The sequence below is a fragment of the Coturnix japonica genome, chromosome 4, assembly GCF_054131305.1.
Source record: "Coturnix japonica strain WE chromosome 4, WE-NBRP24, whole genome shotgun sequence".
Classification (NCBI taxonomy): domain Eukaryota; kingdom Metazoa; phylum Chordata; class Aves; order Galliformes; family Phasianidae; genus Coturnix; species Coturnix japonica.
In genome coordinates, this window is record NC_140666.1 from 23014498 (window position 1) to 23031587 (window position 17090).

The 17090-nt window shown below is 37.7% G+C and overlaps 1 protein-coding gene across 13 annotated transcripts in view; it reads left to right on the plus strand.

Moving 5' to 3' along the window:
- The window catches only part of TENM1 (teneurin transmembrane protein 1), a 782075-nt gene that overhangs the window by 718223 nt on the left and 46762 nt on the right, over positions 1 to 17090 (plus strand). For all 13 annotated transcript variants that reach the window (XM_085546285.1, XM_085546289.1, XM_085546287.1 and 10 more), the window contains 4 exons: positions 3973 to 4116; positions 8600 to 8849; positions 9749 to 9769; positions 13793 to 14025. In XM_085546285.1, coding sequence (XP_085402411.1) covers positions 3973 to 4116; positions 8600 to 8849; positions 9749 to 9769; positions 13793 to 14025 — 648 coding nt within the window. The remainder of the gene's footprint in view (positions 1 to 3972; positions 4117 to 8599; positions 8850 to 9748; positions 9770 to 13792; positions 14026 to 17090) is intronic.

Below are 17090 nucleotides of genomic sequence, written 5' to 3' on the forward strand. Positions count from 1 at the left end.
ACATAGGAATATATCAGAAAACAAGGAGCTTGTTATAGGACAGCGATCCCACAGCCTGTTTAAACTGATAGAAGTCCAGGCTGCTGCCAGAAGGAACATTCATTTGGTCCTTCCTTCTCCCCTGGGCCACCACTCACATATATTTGATCATGAAATGAGCCAGATCAGGAACAAATTCAGCTGAAAACTGAAGCTACCAGAAAATAAGTGACAAATTTTCAGCTTCATTAGTTTCCTGATCTGTTATGAATGTTAGTGCTGAAGCACAGGTCTTCTCATTTCAGCTGAAGCTCACACATTACAATTGGCCTGAAGCAATCAAAGCTCCATCCCTAGTGCAAGGCATCCTGAGCTGCTGAATTATCCCATCTGCTTCTGATCTACTACATCTGGCACAAACCTGCAGAAGGGTAAACTGCTTTACTAAGGGAACAGTCAGGTGCTGGCACTAACACAGGAGAGCTCTGTGAACCTTTGGATTGGCTTGTGGCAGGGAGCAAGAGCATCCTTTGTTGCTCATCTCATGAAACTCCACGGCTAGAGTTCAAATCTTGTCTTAGTCCATACAAATTCCTGATAGTGTTTTGCAGTGAGGGAAGGTTTGTTGGATTGTTGCTTTCGCATATATACTTCTACCAGTCCAGAAGTAAAGCAAAATTCCAGCATGCCCTTTGGCATTCCCACTGGTAATCAGGCAGGAGCAGAAGGGTGCCAAGTGCTGATGGGGCTTTCTCTGGAGTATTTTCATGTGCCCTATATCAAGGCTCTGTTAATGCATGTTAACACTAACCTGCTGGAGATCAAAATGTTCAGTATTCCAATTCCCTATACATCATTTAAGAACCTTATAATGGTCAAGTCCAGTACACGCCTGGATGTTAAATCAAATACATAACGTCTTATATAATGGTTCTGTAGTTACATGTTCTCAAATTAGAAATAGATGAGTCTTATGATTAAATATGAATAAGACTTGCAAAATGGTGCAGGATAGCATCTTTTTAATTGTTTAATTGGGGGGTAATGTTTTTTTCTTTTGCTTCTTGCAAAATAGGATCAAAAATCTTTATACTTTAAGAGAACTGTTAGCATGCTTTGTTAGATCGTAATAAAGTTTAATCTAATGCACTGTAGTACTCAGGGGCCTTTATCTGCATCTGTTATTATAAATTTTGTCAAAATGATTTTCTCTGCCAGTGTATTACCAATATTTAATAATGCATTCTGTTCAGATTTTATTTTAATTAAATTAAATTGCAGCAGGTTGAAGTCCTGGAACTCAGGAATGTAACCATCTGCCTTTGGTTTTATAACTACCATAAACATCTTTATTCTTCTTTGGGGTTATTGACAGAAATTATCATGGAATCTTTTACAGGAAAGATGGCTTTGAGTCTATTTCACCACAAAAATAGTTTCATTTAAATTTGTTGTGGAAATGTTAGTTGGTATTTATCTATTCCAGAAGTCTTTAACAAGAGACCACTTGCTTTTTTCCAAGTAGCTGCAGAGCCAATAAAATAGGATTTGTTGTTGTTATTCTAAGTAAAAAAATACAATGTGAAAGTTAACACCAGTCCTCTGTGGTATAGTTTGCATGCTGCTGTAATTCAGTATAGAAAAAGGGAAGATTTCAGTAGCCTCCAGTTTGATCAGTCTTACACCAGGTTTGGTCCCCTACAACAGGGACAGGGTGTGCTACAATGTACACTCCTGGATGCAAATATAAAGTCTCCAGCAGAATTGTCCTAGGTCTCTTCAATTTATTGTTCTACTTGTTACTTTTGTTGAGTTATATTCATTGTTCAAAGTAAGATGCTGATAAGTACAAATACTTCAGGAGAGGTTGAAGTAGAGGTTGCTGTCATGCTTAATCATGTCTTATGAGTTTTTTACCTTTATTTTGGAGCAGTAGCAGCAACCCTGAAACTGTTATATGCTGGTGCTAACAAATTATTCTTGATTCTTCTTAATAATTGTGTGAAAATAATAGATTTTTGGTTCAGGTGATTTCAGTAAATCTTTTGAAATCCGTGTTAAGGCTGCAACTGCTCTTGCTGGCCATTAGTGTCCAAAAATATAGCTACTGCAATTCTTCTCCTTCATGCAGTGAAATCTCAGTCACCTCATAAAAGAGTTATAAATGAAGTTGGTCAGAAAGTAACACTCCACAATGAGGTTAAAATTGAGATTGTCATTTCATTTACAAAAATCACAGCATTTTTCAAAAGCTGCCAGACACAAATACTTACTTTTCAAGCACAGTCACTTGATTGCTTTTGTAATTTTTACACTTCACCTTGTTTATTTTGCATGCAAAACAGTTGATAGGAAATTTTAAGTGCCTTCATTTAGATGGCTTGGGACATCCTACATTGAGAGTAATCTGGTATTTCTTTTTATTTCTTTCTGGTATTTCTTTCTATGGTATTTCTTTCTATAAACAAATTTTCTATAAAAAATTTTCTAGTATTTCTTTCTATAAACTATCCAAAAAATTCCTTGCATGCAGAATAGACTTCTTTCATAAATGAGTATGCGTAGAAACACTTATGTAGACACACCAAGTGAGTGCATGTCTTAGTATTGCTGATGGAAAGGGACAAAAAACTACACACTACCTGTGAGCAGGGAAACTCTTAAGAAAGAGAATCATAGTCTCTAGAGTGTGCTTGACAGCTCAGAAACATCAGATTGTAGGCAGGGAATAGCAGGAACACTTTACAGTGTTAGCTACAGCGCTGGTAAGTGTGCCACTGTGGATCCATTGGCACAGATTCTTGGATGGTATAGATTGTCATGCTTCCCTTGACCTAAATATCAGTGTGGTACCTCACAGCAGTTGAAACTCTGTCCTGTGGGTCTGTAATGGTTCATTTAGCAAGGATGAGTGACTGAATTATAGGACTTTTCTCAAGCGTACACATCTGACCCAGGATTGAATGTGTTAAGTGCATAAATGGGGTGAAGATACTAACATGAAGGTGACAAGTGTGAGGGTGCTTCATAGGAAAAATCTACCCTTTATCTTCTCCTTGCATTAACACTTAGAAAATAGCATGTTTGGCTACTGAACCTTGAAGGCTCATGCCAGCACAGGGGGTCAGTGGCCATTCTGGAAGAAGCTCCATGTACACAGCTGGGCACACAAACAAGGTAATTGCCTAGAACAAGTGCTGGATTTAGTCAAAATAGGCCCTGTAACTCAAAAATGAGAGAATGCTGAAACCTGTACATTTTTAAACATTGTCAGTACTTAAGATGTGAGTTTTGCAAGCCAGAGGTTAGCTGCAAAAACAGATTCTTTCTGATAAAATAATGAAGCAGCTCTGGCAAGTGAAATTAATGTAAGGAATGACTTTTCGTTTCCCATAAAACATTTATCTTACAAACAAAAATGCTCCTTACTATAGCTAATCAAAATGTTATGATTGAATCCAATAATGGAATTTTGATCGTATTATAACCTAGAGCTGCTAGGTAGAAAAAGTGAGAAGACTGAAAATGTCAGAAAATGGTGTTTCTTAAACTATTTTTTATTTCATATTAAAATATATTTCAAGGTATTTTTATTTTGGAAAGGTTAAAATATGTCATTGTTTACCACACCAAGTGGTAAATGTTTAATGTGGATTTTGTTTTTTCTCTTTCGGCCACTTCTCAGATAATTAACAGAAATACCAGTTGAGAAGACTGGTGTTCTTAAGACAACTAAAAGTGATAATGCAGACATTTCTCTGCTATGAAATAGTACTAACCATACCTGTTGTAGCAGACTAATCTCTGAAACTTAAAAAAAAATACCACTCAACAATAGCAATCAAGCAGAGGTAAATCTGTACTATCATTATTTGACAGGTGAATATCAAAACCTGGAAAGAAAAATTACATAGTAGTTCACAGAGGAAAAAAAAAAAAACAAAAATAAAAACAAAAAACTAGACTGATAGATCTTTAATTATTTGTTTTCAGTGTCAGTGGGATATGAATATGAGACATGTCCTGATTTTATCCTGTGGGAGAAAAGAACAGTAATCCTTCAAGGCTTTGAAATGGATGCTTCAAATCTGGGAGGCTGGTCTATAAACAAACACCATGTATTAAATCCACAAAGTGGTAAGTCCTTCATATATTAACTCGCCATGTGGAAGAAGAAAACAAATTCTAAAGGAATTAATTGTTCAGATATTCAGTATTACTGTTTCTACTACTTAATCTTCTTTCTTTGAATGCACACCCTCCTTTCTTGAGAAATGAACTGTAAATGCCATCTGAAAGGATATTTTAAATGTTCTGGCTGCTAGGTATTAAACACTAATAATCTCTAACTGGTGATCTCTACAACGTTTTGGTCATTTGCATGGAAAAAGGGCATGCTCATTAGGTTCATTTTCACGCTGATGGTAAGGAAATGCTACATTTTAGGTCAATTTCTATATGTTATATTCTCAGTGAAGTCTGTAATTCATCCTGCCTTGATTAGTAAAATCTCTGGTGGCCATGGACATAGAGAGAGACAGAGCAGGTGTGGGAACAGAACTTTTGAATGAGAGGTGGCAGCATGCAGAGGCTTTTGTGGTTGCCCTCTTGTAAAGAAGCACAGTAGGTTACTCTTCATGACAAGAAACCCAGCACCTTTTAAGCACTAGAAAAATCCTGTAAATATTTTTGATGTTACACTGTTAATGCTACATGCAGATTCTTCAAGCATGGAGATTTGAATCTATCTTATCTTTGCTTTTTGTTTTATTCCTGCTTTTCTGTTTTGTTTTGTTTTCCTCAACATCTGTAGTCAGGAATTAAACTATTAAAACAATAATTTAATAGAAGTTATGCCAACCAGAAAAAAATATGATTTTGCAGATAAACAGATATCTTGCTTTCCTTGGGAGACTTGGGGTCAGATTTCAGCTCATAGAAACCAACATAGTACTGGGCTCAGTCAAGTTATCTCAGTTTGCTCCAACTGGGAGTTTGTCCACTGAAATCTGTTTCCATCTGCAAACTTATTTAATGAAGATTCATGCACAGATGTATGGCTGTCAGGTTTTTACAAGTTCTGCTGTTGAATGTGCAACTGGAGTATAAATATTCCAAATACAAAAGGTCAGATTTAGTTTGTAAATTATCTGGATTTCTGTTTTGATTTAAAATAGTTTGACATTTTAAACAGCAGTTCTTTCATACCCTGTGTTATTGGTTTGTATAGATTGTCTCTTTTAAATGCCAGCTATTGACATTTAACACAAAGAGAAATCTGACCTCAGTCAGCTCAGCCCCCAACTGTGTGCCCTATAGTCTCCTCCTTTGAGCCAATTTACCACTTGCATAGTTTAATTTCAAGACTAAATTACTGACACTAACTCCAGTTTATATGGCTATCTGCTGACTGCCGTGCTTCCTGCTGTAATTCACCCATGCAGTCACTAACATTTTCAGATTTTGTAAAATATACAATTATAATGCGAGCAGTGTTAAACCATTGCACTCCTGACCATGGGACATACTGTGATGAATTGTTTGCTGGCCCCATCCTAGCTATGTGACACAGGAAGCACCAGAGAGCAGCAGCCTGTGAGGCACACAGCACCTCCTCTGAAATCATACAGGCTATGCCCACTTCCCCAGGTTCCCGTAGCTGCTCCTCTTCCTCACATGGTCCCGCAGCACTGGCTATGAATAGGGCTGAGGTCAGAGGGAAGCATTGGATATCTTCATCTGCTGCTACTGCGACACATCTGGCAGGTTGTAAGCACAAGGGTGCAGTCAGTGGGTCTCCTTTGTGCACAAGTCATGAGGAGCATGAAGCCCAGCCACAGCTCAGCTTTGTCATTGAGCATTCCTCTTCATTGTAGTAGGCTTTGTCTGTGGCTTATATGTATAAGTAGGAACTAGAAAAGAAATTAGGATAGAAAAAAAAATTGTATATCGTAGCTGGTACACAGGCTCCTATTGAAGCAACAAAACTAAATAGTCAACTGCATTACTCAGAAGATTAAAAATAACTAGTACAAGTCTGATCTTGAAACTAGCAGACAGCTCTTCCATTTCAGATATGTGAACTGTACTTATAATAAGGACAAGATTCAGACTCAGAACTGTGCAGTTCAGACCTATCTCCATACTACCGTGAGTGAAATAAAGTGTGAGGAGCCTTCTCAAGTATGAAGATACTGAGAATTCCGTTTGTAATTAAAGCATCCTTCTGTGCATATGGAGAGCTACACTTCTGCATGGCATGAAATTTATCCCATTTTGAAACACTGTCACTGGATTAACTACAGAAATAACACTGAAAGATAACAAATGTCTCTCTAAAAATTCTTTACTGGAAATTGCTATTTTGTCTTCAGACTAAACCCATTTTGTTAGCTGGTCCTGAAGAGCTTACGTTTAAGTTCAGCCACTGAGCCATGCCAAGCAGATCTGCTGCTGTTCATACTTAGAGACAAGGTAGCTGCGCTCCCCTCCCACCCACAAATCTATTCCTTTCAGAAATGTTACAAAATAAATCAAGTAGAATAGAATAGTTGTGGAAACAAATAGATGCAATTATACAGGACTGCACTTCATTGCGCAGCCTAAGCTTTGGAGGGACAAGTACTGACATGCAGAAACCATACCAATTAAAAACGGTGTTCTAGTGCCAATGTAGGTATCCTAAAAAGAAAGGAAAATATCTGATTCCTGCAGTGTAGATATGAGAAATATGTATTCCAGTGTGTGGCTGTCTCCAGCTCAAGCTTTTTAAATGTGAGCATTTTTTGCATCAATAGAAAGCTCACACTGAGGATCACATCCTCATCTCAGCCAGCATAAACTCTTATGCTCCCACTTTTCTTTCCTCTGGTGCAGATTATTTGATCACTTAAAATTCATGGCGTGATCTAAGTCTGATGTTTTAACATGAAAGCATTGGTCAGTTTGGAAGATCTTCAGGCCATTTCTAATAATCCAGAAGAGAGCACATACTATAAATAGTGGTTCCTCTAGAGGGTCATTGTAGAGGCACAGATACCTCATGAATAGAAATAAATGTGCTATTAACCGATTTTTCAGAGTATTCTTTGAATCAGGATTTTCTTCTGATGGGCAAGCATATTGATTTACTTTTTAGGGGGCTCTCTGCTTTACGGTAATTCTTGCCCTGGCATAGCACAGCACTGGCTAAAATTAAAGCAGCAACTCAAGAGTCTGAAATTAAGCACACATTTACATGTATTGACAGCAAAACATTCCCCAGAGCCCTAATTATTTACTGGAATTTGTATGAGGCAGTTGAACGATTACCTTTACATTGTTAATTTCAGACAAAGGGCAGCATCTTCATTTAGCACTATTTCTGTCCAGAGCATAAGGGAGGGTATTGCCATTAGTTTTGTTGGCATATTGCCGAGATACCTTTTTTGTTTTTCTTTCAGCGAGCATTCAAATAAACACATGCATTCTGTCCTTTACTGTTCTGAATTTTATTATATTTTAATAGAATTCTTTTCAAAACAGCTATGGCAGCTCTCAGTAAATTTTAATTGGACTTTCCTGAAGGCCATAAAAGAATTTAAGAAAAGCAGGTAGAGGCGGCACACACATTTCAGGAAAACACTGAAAAGGTTTAATGCATCCTTACTGCAGTCTCTCGTTTCCCAGTGTATCAGGAAAGTCCTCCAGAAAGTACATTCCCTTGGGTTTATTCCTTTAATTATGCCACTTTGTTCCTGATGAAGTACTGGGCTCTCTAAGGGAAATAGGAAATTTTTAAGAATAGCTATCTTTCACTCAGAAACAGCCAAAATTTTGCAGTAACATGTCATTGAATATGTCACTCTTTATGTTATTTGAAAGAAGTGCTGCAAATATCTACTTGAGAAAATAATTGTTTGTAGCGGTTCTGGTACTGCCAACATAGTGATCAGGAAAATTCAACACCGTATGCTGCAGAGCAATGCTGAAATAACTGATCCTCTGACAAGTTGTTCTGAACTTTATGGCAGAATATAACATACTCCTGTTGGTAAGAAATGCGTTGTTGCCGCGGTGCTGTGACCCCGAGCTTGGCTCTGCCGCACGCCGCACCATGTTTATATACCATGAAGGACTCACATTTAAATGTGAATATTGATTTTGTACTGCCACTCAGTGCTCCTTTGTGAAAAATGCATGGTCGTCCCATTAATCTCCTTTAATTAAATATTCAAACTGCCTCCGAAATTCCTCTGCTACCTAATAAAAATTTATGAATAAAAATGAATATTAAAGTAGTAATCCCTGAGAAATCAGATAGTGCTGCAATTAACAGTCAATTTGTTAGAGCATTAACCAACCATGAGTTCTCCTCATGATGTTGGCTTTTAAAATAGCCGCTAACCACTAATCGACAAAATGGTGATGGTGAAACCTGGGACTGAGCAAACTCAGAGGACGTTCATGGAGCCCCGTGATGAAGTTTTTGCAGATCTGATGTCTGTTGCTATTTTGCTGATCTGCTTTTCCCTAGGACTGCAAAATACCAAACTGCAGAACAGCTTAAGTGCTATATATCTGCTTTTTTGTTTGTTTGCTTTCTCCTGTTTTCTCACATCCCCTCCCACCTTCTGCCTAGGAATTGTACACAAAGGAAATGGTGAAAACATGTTCATTTCCCAGCAGCCACCAGTCATCTCCACTGTGATGGGCAACGGACACCAGAGGAGTGTCTCCTGCTCCAACTGCAACGGTCTTGCACTCAACAGCAAACTCTTTGCCCCAGTTGCTCTGACTTCTGGGCCTGATGGGAGTGTGTATATTGGAGACTTCAATTTTGTCAGACGGATCTTTCCCTCTGGAAACTCTATTGGCATATTAGAGTTGAGGTAAAAAGAGATAAGCTTTGTCTTGTGTTCCTATCCTGGTTGTGATATGCCTATGAAAACTACGGCGAGACTTTGTCCTGTTTGATTTACAGATGCAGCCGCATTTGGTTGTCTCTAAGCACACGTCTCATTGACAGTGAAACTCAGTCATCAGAAAACTTAAGCATTCTTTAAAATCATAAGTTTAAAAATGGTATCATAAGGGGCCTTTAGAATGAATTTCCACGAAGTGCAGTTAATAGAGATGTTGTTCTTCTCATGGGGATTCTCACACAATTATTTCCTCACCCAAAAAGTTTAGAAATTTCTGGAAGCTTTTTTTCTTCTTTTTTCTTTTTCTTTAAAACTTGCTCCCACCCCCCACTCAGTAGCAGGTGTGCACTGTGTCTGATCTGTATTTCCGATATACCTTCCATGGCTGAAATTAATACAGTTAAGTCATTCTTCACAAATAACAGAATGTGGCTGGGTTTAAGCAACTGAGCAAGCCTGGCATTGCAGACCAGTGTGTTTCAGACAGGGATGCTTGACTGTATTATTGACTCCTGATTTGGATCCCATGTCAGGGATGTAGAGAAAGGCAGGAAAGGTTTTGTATACTGATAACACTAAATTTTGCTTACTTAGCAGCCACAGATGCAACTGTCTAGCATTGCAGGTGATGTCATCGTGAGCTGGTTGTTCAGAATAAACTTGAAAATGTGCAGGTGGTGGGTGGCAGAAGGGAAACATATTTTGAGATGAAGAAGTGATACTGGATGCCAGGATAAACAATGTTTTGTTATTGCTGTACAGCAGTCAGACAAAAAATAGAGCTTTTCTGGAGAATTAATATTTCTTGTCTTTCCTTTTTTTTTTTTTTAAAAAAAAAAAAAACCGGAACCTGACTGTCTTACTAGGAATAGAGACACAAGGCACAGGTGAGTAAAACACAGTAGTAGAAATATGTTAACCATGTTCAAGGAAATAGCCTTAGAAAAGTCCTGACTTGTAGAAGTCCTGATGTAGAGAAACTCTAAATGTAATAATTGTAAATGTTAATCAAATTCACCTTTAAGGTAGTTTGCTTTTTCCCTTTGAAGGGATCAAATCAGTTGATTTTGTCAACTGATTGGTCCTAAAATCAGTTGATCACCAAGCAGAGATGGAGAAATTTGAACCTGCAAGCTGGGATACCATCCAGAGCTGTCATACAGTTTTCACATTATGCTTGTTTGATCATAAATATAGCTAGACAAGCAAACTGGGATTTTAGCAATGAAGAAATAAAAATAAGGCCTCAGAGTCCCTCAAGAACCCATGCTTTAGAACAGCAAGTTACTTCTCCCATTTCTGTGTATTCTGTGTAACATTTTGACATTGCAGAAGCCTTTTTTTGTTGTTGTTGTTTTAAGAATTAATGTTGAAGTGTTGGAAACAAGACTTCTGAAACATATAGCAGTCCACCTGCAAAAGTGACACTGCAGGCTAGGAAGAGAAAGTGAGGCACCAAGACACCATGTACCCTTAGGAGCAAACTTTAGGAATTTCAGTACATGAGATAAATAAACCACTGAGGCTGATGATTGCATGGCATAGCAGGAAGTGCTGCATGGACTGAGTGTATGTCTTGCAGACTGAAAGCACTGGTCAGAATTAATTGATGTAGCCACTAGAATGCTATTGAATACTATAGATTATTTCTCAGCCTGCTTGTAGATGATGTCATATTTCATATATTTTACAATGAAAGGTTAATAAAAATGAATAATTCCTAGCATACAACTGCAAGGTTTTTATATTTCAGCTGAAGGGTCATTTCCATTTGCATTTATGCTAAACTGATCAGTATCTTCGTACACTAATGAAAAGAAGTAAATGGAATGTACTTATTCTATAGTGCATTCAGACCTTCAATCAGGTTTTTAATTTGTGGTTTTCTTTGGAAAGTAGAGTTTTTTAAATACCTTCTCATTAGAACTTGTTTTTCGTTTTTTTTCTGAGAAGAGCTTAAGCCTTAATTAAATCAAGTTGTGAGAATGCACAAGTACCACAGCCCTATTAATTAGAATAATAATTACCTCTATCCATATCCTGTCCAAGTGAAATCTGAGGAAGATCTGAGGAAGTAAATTGAAGTTATTGTAGTCCTTGAGGTTATGGAGGAGCACTTGTCAGTCTCAGTGTATGCTGTTCTGTTCAGGCTTTAATGGCCATGGTGAGGATGACTACAGGGTCGTTCTTGTCTTGGAGATTTCTGTGATATCCGCGTACCTGGGAGAAATAACTGAATTTTGTCAGAGCCTTGTGACAGTCCAAGAAGGAAAAGGCTTAAAATCCAAGTCCTCCACACGATCTCTATTCTGCACAACAGGAGAGAAAAATAAGTTTTTACCATAACAAAGAAAATACCATGTAAAAAAGGGTAGTGCTGGGAGACTAGGAGACAAAGAGACAGTCCTTGGTTTTGACTATTTAAAAAATATTAATCCTGTTCAGTTTTCTGAACTTTGTCATCAAAGTTTTAATGTCTAACCAAGGTGTTTGGTAACTGGTCAAATGAAAACCGGGCTTTGAGGCTACAGGGATGAACTGTATTACAGGATATAATCTATTCTTGTTCTGGAAAAATTAATCGTGAATCCTAGGCTATTTTATGTCACTTTTGATAGACTAATTTAAATAAGCTTGGGTTTAGATTTGACTGCAAACTCTTGCAAAGATAAGGAATATTTGATTTTATTCTATTTTTTGCTAATATTCTTTAAATTTAAACATTTTAGTATTCAAGACTTTGAGCATAGATAACATCAAGAGTTTTCTAACAGCCGGCCTATTAAATGTAATGACAGGGATGATAGAAAATGTGTCTACAAGGAGGACATATAATGACTCCTGGCTCTCTGCAGTTTCTACATGATGGAGAATATGTTTATTTAACATCTAGAATTCTCCTTGCAATTTTTTGTCAGCGGTATTTTATTAAAAAGTCATTTTTTAGCTGGCCAGGCTCTTCTGAGCTCACTCCTGAGAGTACAAACGATTCTCAAATGTTTTTAACAAATAATTTCATCATAATGATGATGTGTAATTCAACATTAACTACCTTTAGCTCACATCCGGTTACTCATTTTTCATGTTACCTTGGTTGTCTCCCATTCCCCATGTTTCCTAAGACTGGGTTTCACATCTGTTACCCAGTTTTGGGAATGTCTCATTCCTTCTGCTTCCCCTTTCTATCTTTTGTAGAAGCTTATGACTAAGGTCAGCATTAAGCTAGTCTAGCCAGTGTCTCAGTCCTCAAAGATGTTGAGTAGTTTCTGCCCCTTTTTGAATGGAAAATGAGAAATGGAATATACCCAAGCTCCATCACATTTATCACAGTTACAGCATCGGCCTAATTGCTAATAAATCATATAAAGATTCCAACTGATTGTCTTTTAGGGGCTTCTTAGCAATATATAGAGTAGTCAGAATGCTAAAATAATAGATAACGTTGAGTATTTTTACATTTTTTTGCAACACTGATTGCTGAGGCAGTGCTGTCTAACAGATGATTAATAAAGCTTGGTGTCTGCATCAGCCAAGCAAAAGCTTCATTTTTAAAGAGGATACAGCAACCCAGAATCTGTATAGTAAAGTAAGTCAGCATCATTTCAGACATTATGTAGCTGTCCTGGGATCTCTACCAGTTCTTCAGTTCTGTTTTGTCTGGATTCTTTCTGTCCTGATTTGTCGTGGCACAGAAAACTGGGCTAGGCAAAGCACACTGACAAAGCCACTATGAACAAACTGACAAAACTGAGAGAGCTCATTTCTTAACTTAGTTGCAGAAATCCTAGGTGTTAGTGGCATTTTATTAAGATAGAGATTTGGCAGACTTCTAATCTACATAGCAATCCCTAAGAGATATAGAACAGCTGCATAAAGAGTGACAGGAGCACCATTTCTCTCATACAGGCAGCAGTCAGCAATCACCTCCTTAGGCAAAATTGAACAGCAATAAAAATACTACCTGAGACCTGAACACCACACCAATTTTTGGCCACCACTCTGCTTCTGCCCAGCTCCTCCGTTTTCAGTAATGGTATGAGCAGTCTGAAGGATCTACACCCATCCAGGGTCTGTTTTATCATCAGCACTACAGCACAGTCTCACTAGGTTTAGGACACCAGTGTGGTGTGCCATGAGCACAGGCAATTTCCTCAAGCAGGAAATTAACTTTGCTCTCAAAAAGAAGCAAGAAGTCGTACTTGATAGTAAGATGAAGCCTAGTTTTTCTGATTGGAATTTATAATCCTCACAATTTAATTAGCATATGTAAATATTTTTTTAAATAGCTTTTTATAAGCTCAATAAGGCACTTTGGTGCATGAATTATGATGCATTAATTCATGCCTAGTTGTGCTGACAGTGCTTGGCCTTCTGCCTCGCTCCTGACAATACAGTCGGCATGAATTAAGGTGCCATATTTTATACCTTCATATTTCGTAAGGTTTAGAAACAGATAAAAATAACCAAGAGTGAGTAGTAGTACCTATGCAGAGCAATCTGTGATTCGCTTTGCTGCAAGTCAAATGTGTTTTCAGTGCTAAAAGTACTAAAACAGAAAAGGTATAGGAAAAAATGACCTGGCTTTTGAAAGTAATATTTATTAAGTAAGCTGAAGTCACTTCAATTAGCTTTACACCAGTTCTCTTGGTCCTCATGGCCACAGCAACACCAGCAGTATCACTGTGGATAAAGCTCACTGTCTGACACCAACCAGGATGGGCAGGCTCTACAGTTGCTACTGATTCCTGCTTCTAAAGTGGTGCTTGGATGAGCAGTATGATTGCAGGTCTCGCTTATAATTCTCATCTCTAATTTGAAGCAGAATTAAATAGAAGTGTGCAAACGTTAGGCTACCGTGAACAAAAATTAATAAGAAAAAAACTAATAATTTTGTTGTTCTTCTTTTCTAGTACAAGTCCTGCACATAAATATTACTTGGCTGTTGATCCTGTATCAGAATCCCTTTACTTGTCAGATACCAATACCAGAAGAGTTTACAAAGCAAAATCACTCATTGAAACAAAGGACCTGGCCAAAAACGTGGATGTGGTGGCAGGAACAGGTGATCAGTGCCTCCCATTTGACCAGAGTCACTGTGGAGATGGTGGGAAGGCATCAGAGGCATCTCTCAACAGCCCAAGAGGTAAGAAAAGAACATCTTTGAAGTATGTGGTGGTCAGCTGTTATTTCCCTACATTCAGCAATATCAGAGGTGAATGTCGGTGGTATAGAAGCAAAGGCAGACTAGCATCTGACATAGAAGGGTATATTAAACAAAACTGTGGAATTGAATTTTTCCATGCAGAAATAAATGGAACCCATTGACATTCATCAATACTTGCTGAATGCTGATAGAGACGGAACAGTGGATGTGAATGCAGTGAGGTCTGGGTGGTGGTTTTAGCAGTGATGACAGTGAGAGTGGGACACTTCCAGCTATGAGCATAGCATGTAGGCTTCTGTACATCACTGGTGGAAATGCACAGATAATGGTGGTGGCTGTTGGAAAAAAAGACTGCTTTGTAGCTGAGAATTTGCTTTATCAACTAGTGATATTATACACTTTATATCTGTTGTAGTTTCAATGGAAATAAAGAGAAGGCATTACTTCCAGACAAATAATTTGCTATGGGAGAGGTGATTCATTGGAACGTTTATTCCAGATACTTTTTGGGTACCCTATCCCTAGAATTTTTCAAGGCCAGGTTGGTGGGGCTTTGGGCAGCCTGATCTAGTGAGAAATGTCCCTGCCACTTATGGCACAGTTAGATTTAGGTGCTCTTTAAGGTGCCTTCCTTCTTTAAGAAACCCACATCCCATGGTTCTGTCATTCTACGTACTCCTTCCTTGTTTGTTGCCCTCCTACTTAAGTAAGTACCTTTCTATTGCAGAGTGTCAGTATTTAATTATATTTTACTTCTAAGAAAATAGTAATGTTGTTTGTTTTTTTGTTTTGGTTTGGTTTTTATACATTCAGGTGACTGGTTAGTGGGGCTTACCTATACATTTCAAGTCAGGGCATTTTAAGAGAAACAGACAGTAGGATCAAATGTACTGAGTAATCCAGTTTGTCCTTCCCCATGAGATGCACTTTCCAAAACAGGAGCCTCTCACCTGCTCCACGTGAAGTGGGCATTTTGCTGCAGCCATTCTTTCAGAGTACATTCTGTGTTGTCACAGGCAAAATGCACCTGATGCCTTGAATCCCCAACTAGTGGCATAATTAATCACCTCACAAAGTACATTAAAACTGCAGTTTGCATTAGAATTGAGATAGAGGGTCTGGATTTGGTCGTCTAAACAAGCTGATCAACCTCAACTCCTACTGAGATCCCTGGAACAGAGGATAAGCAGCAGCTCCGATGGCAGAGCCTCTAAGCAGGCTTTTAGCAAGCTCCCCCTGTAGCACACCGCTGCTCCTAATGACTAGCTCTGAGGAATTATTTTTCTTGAGCTAATGAAAGGAAGGCTGTGTATCAGTAGGAAATTAGAATGTATGTACAGACAAACATTTCTAGGGCAAGCAAATAATCCTGTTTTAAGGCTTAGCAAGTGACACATTTTAATTATAGATAGAGCAACTTCAACATGTCTTTAATGATGGAAGTTAAGTGTGAGACGAGAACAAATAAATGTTAATCTTCTGGCAGCTAATTAATGCTATGAATCAATTCTAAAAATAGTTGAGAAGAAAGGTTTTTGCATCCTTTAGCAGGAAAATAATCAATGTATTATTGTTGGTTACAATTGATTATATCTAATTACAATACAATTCATTGTTTCATTGTACCTTCTTTCTGGGGCAGTATCTTGGTGAAAATTTGTAATATATCTACTTATAAAAATATGCATGCATAGCTATTTTCCTCAACAGGTTCTAGTTGTAGAGACAGTAAGAGGAATAAAAAGTACAATGCATGAGTGCTGGGGCAGACAGCAAAAACTGAAAAATTAACCATAAGCAGACATTGGCAAATTCAGGTAATGTCTCCCAGTTGATAAACACATCTAAACTATGTCAGCTTAAATTGAAATTGTTTTCTCTGTTTTCTATTTCATTTTCTGTGCTCTGGGTTTTATATTTCAATTTGAAGTAATTATGGAGTGCCACATTCCCCTTGTTGTGCAGGGGACAACATAACGTCAACCCACAGTCACCAGCACAGTGCAAACTGTTAGCTGTATATTATCACGATGGCCTCTTAAGTGCATGTCCTTGTTTTCCAGTACACTAAGACATTGAAAAATCTTGAAAGCAATAGAAAATACTTGCCAAGTGCCCACCTATTAGGGCTTGTGAAAAGAAAAACTGAAAAATTTACATAGCTAAGCATCATTTAATGAATATTTGGGGTCATTCATTTTGTTTGTCAATGGAATCATTATTAAGTTAGAAGATGTCACTTTTCCACTAAAATTACATTCAAAATGTAATTGTAAGTATTGTTTCTAGAAGATAGGACACGTTGGCAGAGGTGTTGGTGAGCCCAGAGATTCAGCAGCATCTTTTCCACATTTAAAGATATTTGAACAAAAAGCAACATAATGTTATGCAGTGTTCAGCCACAGAACCAAGTGATTTACTTTAATTTTTCATCATCTGTGAGATTTTTTATAGTCCAAAAATGTGTACGTCATCACGCAGATAAAGACAAAGTAATAGAAAAGGATATTAAGTATATTTGAATACATTATGTGACAAGACAAGATGTACATTTATTATTAGGCTGGTGTAGGAGAACTTCCTTCTGGCTCTGTTTAGTCTATCATCTGCCTTATGTTTGCTCTGAATGATGTGAAATTTAATCTTGTTTGGTAACACCTTCAGAATTATGGAAGTGAGTGGAAATTCATAGACTTATTTACTTCTTTGAAGGAATATTGCTAAAAATACTATTTTATTTGTTTTGGATTCAGGTTTTTCTGCTCCGGTGAGCACAGAGGTGGGGTGTTTTCTTTGTTGTTCTGGTTTTCAGTTCACTTTTGGAGAGTCCTGAATAATTATTTAACAACTCAAGGCCTTCTGTGACCTTTGTTTCTAATTGTCTGGCATGGCTGACTGCCAAGTGACCAGGAACTGAGTGTCAGCCAGTAAAACATCATGGTCACACTAGTCAGTGATTATTTGATCTTTCTTCAGCTTTCATTTCTCAGCTGACAAACATGTGGGGCTTAATTCAGTCTCTTCCTACTTCTCTATGAAGAACT